This window comes from Crocuta crocuta, unplaced genomic scaffold (genome assembly GCF_008692635.1).
Source record: "Crocuta crocuta isolate KB4526 unplaced genomic scaffold, BGI_CrCroc_1.0 scaffold127, whole genome shotgun sequence".
NCBI lineage: Eukaryota > Metazoa > Chordata > Mammalia > Carnivora > Hyaenidae > Crocuta > Crocuta crocuta.
Window position 1 is genome coordinate 989,275 of NW_027532008.1, and position 12,029 is coordinate 1,001,303.

A 12,029-nucleotide genomic window follows, 5' to 3' on the forward strand; every position below is an offset into this window, starting at 1 on the left:
CCTTCAGGTGCACAAGCTAACACATTAAATACCAAGTCCACATTCATGAATTCAAAATTACTTGGTGTCATATTTCACCCTTAGGTCAACTTCTATATACGTTTGTCAGGAATACGTCAAATGCTGCTATTAGCAAAAAGCTTGCCATTCTTCTATTGCGTAAACTATCTCCTCTTGGATCATCTTACTGCACACCTGACCATGAGCATGTTGAGATTTGACCTTCGTGATGGCTCTAACAGCAAAAAAGGGTGCTTGTGGCATGTCTTGGGGAGAATGGTCACACCCTTTCAAGGCATCTGCCCCAGGTGAAGTTTTCACAGGGTTTTCAAGCAAAAGAAAACTAGTCTCCTCAGATATAAGAGGACAAAGTCTTTCCATTGGTAAAAGGAGGCTCAGAGTGATTCTTTATTTCATCTGCATCCAACCAGATATCTCTATTCCAAGCTTCAAGATTTGTCTGTCCTAATTTGTGCCCAAACCCTCATGTGAAAAAATTGCTAATGCTGTAAACTTTACTGATGTTTAAATTCTGCAACCTACACAATTAAAACTTATGTTTGTTTTTCAGCAATATCAGATCTGTGGCTACATGAAATCAGAGATTCATGTAAGGATTCCACAGAAGCTCTGTGTTTCTCAAGCCATGATTTGAGCTTAGAATTAAATGGCATGAATTTATCATTTTCTTTCTAGCAAATGTCCCAGTGCATTCAAGAAGCCACCCCACACCACAGTCCTTGCAGTCATAATTACCGATGTGATGGTCAAGTGCAGTAGTCACCTGGGCTCCCAAGACACTTGCTTCAGGGAGAATCTTAAACGGACTCCACACTTAGTACTGAGTCCAACACGAGGCTTGATCCCATGACCCTGGGATTATGACCTGAGCCAAAATCAAGAGTCTGTTGTTCAACTGAATGAGCCACCCAGGTGCCTCTTTTTCTTTTTTTTTTTTTTTTTAAAGGACGGAGGCCCAGCACTTGGAAGGGAAGTGCCTTGTTGCTATTGTCACCTTACAGTGTCCCTCCAGCACCCTCTACTGACAAAGTCTAACACTGCTCCAGCTGGCAAAAGAACTGTTTACAGGGTCCAGCTCCAGTATCACAAAGCAGGGCAAAGAAGGGTGTATTTGGAGCTCTGAGACAATAAATCAATAAACACCGTTGGGGGGCAAAGGCAGACATGAAAAGGAGCAAGGGGTTTGTTAGGGAAAGAAACTAGAGGAGCAAGAGTTGCTCGCCTCTTGTGGGGGTGGGTAGCAGGCACGGACTGGAGCCCTGAGAAGAAAGCTCCGTCCTCAGCTGTCTTCAGAAAGAGAATGCAGTCACATAAATCAACACGGCTCAAGAAAGCCACATTGTTCGGCTTTTGAATGAATAGAAAATAACATTCCTGGACAGGTTCCCTCTTCCCACCTCTGGGAATAAGTAGGAAGTGAGCTGAGACGCATTTCATTTTTCTTGAAGAGGTTTTCTCAGCTCTGCAGCTCCTGCTGGCTCAGGCCACCCCCGCCATGTGCAGATTCAACAGACACTTGAACACACACTCAACAGCATTTTCTGCAGGCCTACTAGGTGCCTGCCACTAAGTCTGGAGGCTGTTTGGCTGCGAGCCTCAGCTAAGCCTGTCTACAGCGGTCGGTGGCTGAGCCAGGCTTCGTGTTGAGAAAGCAGGCTGATTCATGGACAAGATAAATTGCAGCAGTTGATGTGGTTCAGGTTCAGATTTGCCACTATATCTGTGATGATTAAGAAGCAAAGGCTTTGGGGTCAAGTGAAAAGGGTTCTAATCTTGTCTGGGTTCTTTTCTAGCTGTGTGACCCTAAGCAATTTGTCTCACTTCTCTGAGCCTCTTTCCTCATAACGAATGGTTTTGGTAATATCTCCCTTTCAGAATTGCTGGTGAGATTGGGGACAATGTCTACATTAAGTATAATGTAGGGACCTGCCAGCATAGCTGTCCAGACCCATCAGACCAAAGCGCAGACCACACCTGATGTTTCACCAGACTCAGAAAGTGGATGTTTAGGCCAGTAGCCTGGCTGCACTGAGTCATATCAGCTCCAATGTCCCTGATGTTGGACTGACAGTGCCCTACTTGAAATGGGCTCCTAGAGAGAACCTAGTCCTTCCTCCTCGCTGGACAGATCAGAAGACTCAGACCCAGAGAGGGCAGGTGTTTGTCCGAGGTCACACAGCATAGTGAAGGCTGAGCCTGACTTCATGGCATTGAACCATCTGACCATCTGGTAGACCAAAAATAATACGCTTAAGAGTATGCATCTTTCATTCATTCAACAAATAGTCATTGAGTGGCTGGCATGTGCCAGGCACTGTGCTCAGTGCAGGGGACACAGGGGACCAGATCCACATGGCCCCGGGCCTCTCACAGTCTGGTGGGGGAGGCAGTGAACAACCAGTCAATGGAGAGCCAGCTGGTCACCCACTGTGAGAAGGTGACAAGGGACATACATGGGGTAAGGCAGGCCCTGAGAGCGACAGGCTCAGTGGTGCAGGAGGCCACCTCGGGGCATTCAGGGAGGGCTCTCAAGGAGAGACCATCTGAGTTGGACCTTGGCCCCAAGAAGGACCAGCCAGGCAGAGACTGGGGAGGGCTCCCAGACAAAGAGCTCAGATTGAGCAAAGCAAGCAAAGGAGCAGGCAGGAGGGACTTGGGCAGAGACAGAGCAGAAGCCACGTCAGACAGCGCCTTGGAGGTCACGGCCAGGAGCTCTGCCTTTATTTACAGAGCAATAGGGGGCCACTGGAGGGTCTGAGCAGGCAAGTGATAGATCTTATTTTTTTCAGTCACTGTGGCCGCTGCAATGTGTGTGACACTTGGGGGCTCTGTGCCTTTGTGCAAGTCACTTAATATCCCTGAGCCTTGATCTTATCTATAAAATGGGGATAATAGTACCTACCTCACAGGCTTCCCAGAGCGGCCACGGCCACGTGTCAATCCACACAGAGCTCTCGGCAACGTGAGCCCTGCACTGTAGGTGCCAAATAAGGCTTCGCTTTTTACCTCCCCAGGCCCATAGCCCTCGTCCTCCACTGACCGATGGGGCTTGGCCCCTACCTGTTGAAACTGTAGGTCCCCGCAACCCATCTACACTATCCACACCCCCTCCCCTGCCCTGGGGCCACCACCACGCCTCAGCTCCTTCTTCGCTCAGGCTCAGATGAGGCCCTGAGGCTGCGGAAGGTCAGGAAGCCTGGGCGCCCCGTGAGGACAGGCCCTCTGGCCAAGGCCTCTGCAGCAGAGGCCCCACCCTCTCCATCATGTAGCAAAGGAGGCTCTGCCTACGTGTGCAATGGCACCGTCATTTCTGCATGGCCCTCTGCCACGGGCTGTCTATTAAGCTCCTGTCCGCTGTCAGAGGTCAGCCGGGGGCGTCGCCAGAGGCCCAGTGACAGGCCCCTCCCTCAATCAGGGCCTCGCAAACGGCGTTGGCATCCATCAAAGCCAAGGCTACATCCTCTGGGTGCCCGGGATATATACCACGTCCTAGTCAGGGGCTGGCAGAGAGGTGGTGAGAGGTGATCAACTCCTTGGCCGGCCCCTGCAGCCGGATTTATTAGGACATAAAACGCCAACTCAGCCCTGGCTGGCAGTACTAGACAGCCAGTCTGTCTGTACTTCTAGAAATCCTTTCTGCGGGGATCTGGGTGGAGGGAGGCTTCTACCCCACATCTGCAAGGCCTGTGGTCCAGGGCTGCGCCAGGCAGGGCCAGCGTCTTCTCACCCCACAGGCCGACTGGTCCCAGAGGCCACCACCTCTGACATCTCAGAGCATGTGAAAATCAGAGCCCAAGCCCAAAATCAGCCCTTTGGTGTTGCATCCACGGGGGTCCTCTGGCTTTCGGCACCACCCAGACTGGCCACCGAGCAGAGCATCAGAGGCCCAGGCTTTGGAGTCAGCAGGACAGGGATCTGAGTGCTATTGTACAGATTAGGTAGGAGATAAGGGAAAAGATAATGCTGGCCGGCTTTTAATGGTCAGGGACCCCAGTGTCACGTGATGGCATGCACTGAGAGCCACTCATGTCACCAGGGGACTATGCTAATTCTTCGGGAAACATTTTATCCCGAATGTAGGTATTATGTTGATTTTCTAGATTAGGAAATTGAGCCTGGGGTGGTTCTGAATGGGTGCAAGGTCACCAGCTGGTGAATGTGGAGCAGGGGGGTTGGAACCTTGGCTTTTTTATTATGAAGCTGGAGCTCCTCCCAATATACGACCTGCCTTCCCAGTTCCCCTAAAAAGCCGTGTAAGGCCAACGGTCAGACAGACAGACCCACATTTTCTCCTTCCCTCTCTCTCTCTCACACCAACTCCCTTTCTAGAGCACCAGCTAGAAGACCAGCCCTTTGCTGGGCAATGGATGAATGCAGAAACACTAAAAGCTGCATCCACTCTGCTCAGAACACATATGTATCAGTTAGCTTTTGCTGTGTAACAATCCTAAAACTTTGGCTTAAAAGAAAGGACAACTTACATTATCTTTTCCAGTTCTGGGAGTTGGCTGGACAGTTTCTGCTAAAGTTAATCACGTGGCTATACTCACCTGAGAGGTCAGCCAGGCTGGAAGGCCCAAGATGGCCCTGTTTGCAGTCTTGTCATTGGTATTGGCCATTCATGGGATGTGTTCTGATGGTTCTTTTCCATGTGCCCTCGAACCATACAGGAGACTAGACAGGCTTCCTTACGTGGTGGAGTTCCAAGAGGGCAAAAGCAAAGCTGCAGTTCCCCTTGAGGCTTAAGATCCAGAACTTACTTGCCATCACTTCTGTCATATTCTATTGGTCACAGCACGTCACATTCTATTGCTTGGCCAGTATCTGACATACATTTGTCAGATACATTTGTCACTCATCAGGTAAGGCTTAGCAGTCAGTTCAGAATGAGTATGGCGAAGAGAGGGCCACGTACCCTAGCTAAATGGGATCATAATAAATTCTTAGTTGAGATTAAAAGATGTTGGATCCTGAAGTCATTGGCATAGGTTGCATTCTCTGGCCAAGGGAGAAACTGAGGCACAGAGAGTAAGCCAGTATGAGAACAGAACCAGTACATCATAGAGCCAGTTTCCATATGAAGATACTGAGGCCCAGGAGCATGAAATGTCTTGCCCAGGATGATAGAAGTTTATGACAGAGCCAGGAGTGACTGAGATCCCTACCAGCTCGTCCACTCCTCCTCTGGCAGAAGCCCAAGGCTGGGAATGGCTGGGGTGATCAGCATAGAGCAGAGTATGTCTGTCTCTCTAATGTATTTGTATTCAGAGCCCTTTCAGCACCCGTGGTACCATGCAAGGCACTTAATTAGGACCTCTTCTGATCTTATCAGCGTCATCCCCATTTTACAGAGGCTCAGAGAGGGCAGCTGACTTACCCAGGGTCTTGAAGCCGATGAGGCCCATCCACCTGATACCAAAGCCTGAGCCTCCCATGATGTCCTCAAAAGAGCTCAACCCAGATTCAGACCCCCAGAGGTGAGAGGCAGCTCTGGAGCCCTCAGGGGTCTCAGCATAAAGCCTACATCCTCAGCAGCTGCTCCAGAGGCCTGAGTGGAGGCAGCAGTAGTCAGAGTTCTCTGGAACCTGCCCCTACAAGTAGAAGGCCCCTGAGTGATGCTCTGGTCCACACCCCTACCATTTGCTGAGTGGAAAAATCAGGGCCTGACTGGACCCAGGGCTCTGCCTCCCAGCCCAGAGCCCTCCCGCTGTACCAGGAGACTGGGGGCAGGTGAGCAGGCCCCACCCAGGGTGGTCAGACACACACAAGGCTTCTCTGTGGCATTCAGAGAGCACATTTATTTACAAAGCGCTTTACAAACATCAGCGTATGCCTCCCCACAGCCCCCTGCGAGGTAGGTCAGTAGTCATATCTACAGTTTACAGATGGGGAAATTGAGGCACGGAATGGGGTGTGGCCTGCCCCATTTTCGAGAGATTTTCCCACCCGCCCATCAAAAAATAATGAAATTCACAAAAAAAGAATTGCTCCTCCGTCCCAAAATACACCTTCTTCCACTGAACTGGAGAAGCTGCAGGCACCCCTGATCTAGCAGTGACCCGTCCCCAGTGCGTAGCCCGACCCGGAGCCAAACAGACCTCAACCCCAAGGGCTGTCATTCAACTTTGCAGATTATCATGGCCTAGGCTGAGGAGGACCCGCCAGTGAGGCCTGAAAGTTATAGGAAGAAGGGCTAAGGTGCCTTCATTCTGCAGACACTGGGTCAGGCAGGAAGGGGCCCACGTAGAACAGGGTGAGGAGGAGGCAGATCTTGGTACAAGGAAGCTCAGAGCGCACGTCAAAGAAGTAATAGTGGGAGGGGTTGTGAGCAACATATCCCCAGGGCTGTAGAGGGGCAGCAGGGTGGAGGAGGGGGGCATTGTCCCCTCCAGAGAGGACCAGTCTGATGTGCCTGGTCTACCCAGGACCCTCAGGGGTCGGGCCAGATGGGATTCCAGATGCCAAGCTCCAATGCACTCTCTATCCCTATCCAGAGGAAGCCATGCTGGGTGGAAACTTTGGCCACACACAGGCCCCACAGGGCCTTACTCATCTCTGTCAAGGGCTGGGACAGAGACAAGGGGCTTGAGGCTGGAGTCATGGAGCTTGGGCCCGGGTCCTCCCTAGCCGGCGATTCTGAGCCGCTGTCACTCTACCAGGCAGTGCCAGACACACAGTGCGACCTGCAGGACCCTATGCAGGTGGGCTGGGCTGCGGTCCCGCTAAGCTTCTCCTTGGCCCACAGCCTGCCCCTCGGACACGGTGTAAGGCCCCGTGCACCGTGGAAGGGGCGCCGAGATGGCCCACTGGCCACTCTAGTGCATTCCCCCAGGGGAGCTGTCGTGGAGCAGTTAGGGGCACAGGTCTTCCTCACCAGTGCCGGGCCTGGCTCTGAGCGCACAGTGGGTGCCCCAGGCCGGGTGCCCCGCTATCTGGACTCCAGCCCCTCCAGGTACTCCAGGGCCACGTCATAGCAAAAGTGGTACTGATCCTGGGGAGAGGGAGAGAAGAAGAAATCATGAGCCTGGTCCCTCTTTGATACTGGGGAAGTGGGGGGCGGGAGACAGAGGGCGAGCATGAGCCCTGGCCCATCTCTGGGGGAAAGGGGCAAATGTGGATCATAGTTTTGGCACCATCAGATCAGAACCCAAAGCCCGTCATGGGAACCACACCGCGGACAGCGGGTGCAGAGGGACTAGCTTGGCATGGACCGGGAAGTTGGAAGTGGCTAGACGGGGGGCCATGGCCTCTCACCAGGGTTTCCACCATGTTGGGCTTGTAGTTCCTAAGCGTTTTGGCAGCGAAGAAAACGTCCACCAGGTTGTGGCAGCGGATCATCTCCAGGACTGTGGCGCAGGCACAGAAGGTGCCGCTGCGGCCACCCCCGTTTCTAAATGAAACACACACAAGGTTTGGGATGGGGCTCAAGAGAGGGAGGCCTGAGGCTGGGAAAACAAAGAACTGGCAGAACCAGGGAACCAAGAGGGAGGAGGGTCAAGGCCTGGGGGGCCCAGAGGTGAGGGGTGGAGCCCAGGAGGGAAGAGCCAGGGGGCCTAAAGGTGAGGAGTGGGGCTTAGGGAACCCAGGAAGTAAGGTTCTGGGAGCCCAGAGGTGAGGGGTGGAGCCCAGGAGGGAGGGGCGGGGGGAGGAGCTGAGANGAGGGGTCAGGGGGCCCAGAGGTGAGGGGCGGGACTTAGGGAACTGAGGAACTAGGGGTCTGGGAGCTCAGAGGGGCCAAGTCTGACGCTAAAACTAACATCCAAAGCCCATGGGCAGCTAAGAAAATAGCCTCCAGAAGAAAGATGGCAGATTCTGCGGGAAAGGAGGCTAGACACGCTCCAAGAGAAATCCACTGAGACAAAGACAGCGACAGAGGATGGCTGCAGAGGGCAAGCAAACCCCGGAGAGCAGGACGGAAAATGAACACCCCCAGCAACACAGACACAAGGTGAAAACACACACACACGTACACACCCACCCTCCGAGGCAAACAGAGTCACTTCCTATCCGCTGTGCTCTCCCTAGTCCGCTCCCTGTGACATCGAGGTGTGGGGTTCCCCTTGGGAAATGGGGGATAAACTAGGCCCTCAGCCCCCATCTCAAGGGGTCTCTCCCACTAGAACGTCCCTGAGGACCGGCCCCGCCTGACTCAGCTCCCTACCACCGGATCCAGTGTGCCTAGGCTGGCCACGGGAGGGTAAGAGTTAAAAGCAGGACAAGGTGGGGCCAGGGGAGCGAGCGCACCCAGACAGGCACACATGGATTTATGAATGGGGGCATGTGAAGGGATGAATGAAAAAGTTGCATGTGTGCATGCACGAACAAAGGCCGGAATTCTTTGGCTTCAAGTGTGTCTCGCAGTAAACAGCTCTGTCAGGACTCTAATTGGCAAAGTCATACATCACACGGAGGGTGCTGGGCAGTTGTTCAGGGTTGAATCTACACCCTGGAAACGGAGCAGATTCTTCCAGGGAAGACAGGGCCATGCTTGCACGGCCACGCAGAGTCCGGGCCACGGCCGCCTGGCCCCCCGCCCCTGGGGGGGTTTAGTGCCGGCCGTGAGCCCCTCTCTCAGACTGGGCCTCAGGGCCCCCCCTCCTCCCACCGCACAGCAGGGCCCGCACTCACAGGCAGTGCACGATGGTGCGCCCATCCCCACTCTCCGCCTGCCACTTGTCCACCTCGGCCAGCAGGTGCAGGAAGGCCTTCCTGGAGTCAGGCGTGTCCCGGTAGGCGGACCAGCGCAGGAACTGGAAATGCCGCACCAGCAGGTGCCCCTCCTGCAGCTGGGGGCACAGGCGGCCAGCCAGGGGGTGTGAGCACTGGGGTCACAAGGCCCCATGGGGACCTCGAGAGGCTCTAACGAGGCTGCCCCGGCGACCCCTCAGGTCCTCACCGCAGGGCTCCCGGGTCACTCACCCGAGACATGTTCTGCACCCGGAAGACACGGGCCACCAGGTCTTCATCCACTGAGCCCGACACGAACTCCACCTCCATGAGGCCGTACTGCTGCCGGCCGGGCTCCGGCCAGTACTGCAGGCAAGGCTAAGGGCACGGACAGACGGAGAGGGGAGGGCTGAGCAGAGCCAGGCTGGGGCAGCTGCTGCTCCTACCCAGCCCTGACCTCCATGCTTGCCCTGGGGCTCCCACACACCCTGACCCACTCACTCACTGCCAACTCCCCTGCAAAGTCCCCCCAGTCCCCCTGCTCACCCATCGCAGTGCGGTGCACACCCACCCCAACACCCTCTGCACAGAGAGGCTCTGGTCAGCAGAGACAAGCCCTTCCTAGGTGTGCACTGACAATCCCTGCTGTGCAGCTACACAGCTACACCTAACACACTCACACTCACACACACATTCCTACGTGAGGCTGCCTTCTTCCAGGGCCAGGCCTGGGGTCACCCCCACCAACCCCATCACCGCCCCCCGCTCCCAGCCTTCCCTCTCATGCCCTGCTCCCCAGCATCAGCTCACAGAGGTGGGGTGTCCCTGGCGTTGCAACACAGCTCAGGACCCCCACTCCTTCCCTAGGGCCCCACCCTGGAGTCAGGGCCTTCAATGCACCCTCCTCTCCAGGCCCGACTGGAGACAGTGGAGGGGTGAAGGAGGTGGATCCCCCCACCACACATACAGACACAGATCCTCTGGGCCAGCAGGTCCAGAGCCCCAGCTTCTAGGCTCAGCTCTGCCCAGAGCCCAGGCAAGCCTCTTCCTTCTTCTGGGCCCCCATTTCCACATTTGTGAACACGGTCCCCAAGCTCCTCCCAGATGACTCCCTGCACCTCGTGCTTCCCTCTCTGACCACGCCCACCTAGCTTCCTCTTCTCACCTGGGGTCCTGGCCACTCCTTGTGTTCAGGCCTTTGCACATGCCGTTCCCTCTCCATGGATCACTCACCCGCCCTGTCTTCACCTAGTTAAACTCTACCCTTCCTACACATCTCAGCTCAGATATTACCTCCTCCAGAAGCCTTCCCTGATACATGATCCCCTAGGCTTCTCCACATCCCAGTACTAGCTCCACGACAGCCCCTTCCCTCTGTGCTGTCACTGTTGGGTTTTGTACCCTGCTCACCGCTGACCATGAGATCTGAGCGGGGCTGTGTGTTCTTCTGTTCCCCCCCTGCCTGCTGCAGGGCCCAGTAGGGAGCGGCCAGTGGGAAAAGGCGGCTGAACGAATGAGCAAACGGTGAGCACTGAGTGACGTCTTGTGTGGGCCTCCCTCCGGGTCCTTCCCCTCCTCCTTAGCAAGGACAGATTCTTCCCACCAGGGATTCCCTCCAGACCCCTGCCGCAGGGCCAGAGCCCATTACTGGGTGGTCCTAGGTCATTTGTACCAAGTGCCTGACTCGTAAAGAGCCCAGTTAGCAAGGCTTCTCAGCCTTTAAGAGACTGTCATGCTCATGTTACAGGAAACTTGCTGACCGCCAGGATAAGGAGCTGAAGAGAGGTCCAGGGAAGAAGGGGACAGGGCCATGCATGGGTGGAAGGCCGAACATCTGCACTTCCTGGCAGTGCCAGCCAGCCTTGGGAGCCCTGAAAGGAAGCTGGGGCAGCCCCACACGCTAAGGCTGCTGAGCCAGTGTCTGGACCAACCTCCATCACCTCAACTCCATCACCTCCATCCCTGCCGTGTATGTAGCGCCTACTGTGCACCAGACTTAAAAGAAACTGAGGCTCAAAGAGCAAATGAACTTACCCTAGACCAAAGAGTCAAAAAGGAAGGAGGCTGGAGTCTGCCTTAAAGGCCCCCACTACGGGCAATTAGTTCCACGGACTCTGGAGGAAGGCAGGCTGGGGGAGGGGCTCAGCTCTGCGACCTTGGAGAAGTCACTTCACCTCTCTAGGTCTTAATCCTCTCACCTAAAGCCTCATAAGTTTGAAGCAGAGTCCCTGGCATACAGCAGGTATTCAATAAAAAGCAGCTATTTGCCTCCAATCCGAAAGCCTCATTCTACAGAAGGGGAAACCAAGGCTCTGGGAGGGAGCAAGACCCATCGAAGGTCACTCAACAAACAGGTGGCATCCAGCCGGGATCCAACCCTAGGCTTTTGGGCCTTGCCCTTGGGCACAGCGAGGCCCTGGGCAGTGGAGGCTCACCCAGGCGGTGTTGGACTGGTGCAGCTGATTGAGCATGACAATGGAGGTGCACCCGTAATCGTAGACTAGCCGCCAGAAGTCAGGTGTGGTGCTCTGTAGCGGGTGCAAGGTCACGATGAAGGCTGCGCTCCGTGTGTAGCTCTGCAGGGAGACTGGGACTCAGCGGGGCCTGCTCACCGCCCCTGGCAGGGCCTGAGCACCCCCACAGGCCGTCCTCCCACTCCGCCCACCCTGGGCTGCACAGCCCTCCCCTCGGGGCCAGGCTGCCTCCAGTGGCCCATTTGAGAGGCTGGCTGGCACACTAAGGCCTGAATTCATAGGGTGAGCCCCCAGGCCTCTAGTGGCCAACCCCATAACCCTGGGAACTAAACACGAAAGATTCCCATATATGCGGCAATGGGAACTTGGGCATGGTGGTTAGAGGCTGGCCAAGTTTGCTCGCTGCCTCAGGGCCTTAGCATGTGCTATTCCTGTTGCCTAGAACAAATTTATGGTTCTCTCCCTCCCTTTTTTGTGCTCTTTGCTTAACGGTCACCTCCTCAAAGAGGCCCTCCTTACCACCTCATTAAAAATCGTCATATACACCCCCCCCCAAGCCCGCACTGCATATTACTTCTGCCTGCTTGCTTTTTGTAGAAATTACCAGTGTCTGACATGCCACTGTATGTCGACTGTCCCAACCCATTACCAAATACAAGGTTCAGGAGAGCAGAGATTCAGGGGTATGGCCTGTGCCCAGCACATTGTAGGAGTTCAATACAATCTTTGAATAAATCTCTAAGTCCCTTCCAGCTCCACAGGTGAAGGGTCTGAGACCCCAGCTCCGGGCCTCAGACCAGTGACAGGCACTGACTCGGCTCCCCGGCCTGACCTCCTCCCCACCAGAGCCCCCCGCCCTCCCCCCTG

At 55.0% G+C, this 12,029-nt stretch overlaps 1 protein-coding gene across 3 annotated transcripts in view; it reads right to left on the reverse strand.

Moving 5' to 3' along the window:
* Positions 1-5,805: 5,805 nt before the first annotated feature.
* The window catches only part of PTPRU (protein tyrosine phosphatase receptor type U), a 75,202-nt gene continuing 68,978 nt past the window's right edge, over positions 5,806-12,029 (reverse strand). For all 3 annotated transcript variants that reach the window (XM_077775610.1, XM_077775609.1, XM_077775608.1), the window contains 5 exons: positions 11,124-11,264; positions 8,941-9,066; positions 8,650-8,807; positions 7,276-7,411; positions 5,806-7,012 (listed from right to left, as the gene is read on the reverse strand). In XM_077775610.1, the coding sequence (XP_077631736.1) occupies positions 6,950-7,012; positions 7,276-7,411; positions 8,650-8,807; positions 8,941-9,066; positions 11,124-11,264 (624 nt within the window). In that variant the 3' untranslated portion in view covers positions 5,806-6,949. The remainder of the gene's footprint in view (positions 7,013-7,275; positions 7,412-8,649; positions 8,808-8,940; positions 9,067-11,123; positions 11,265-12,029) is intronic.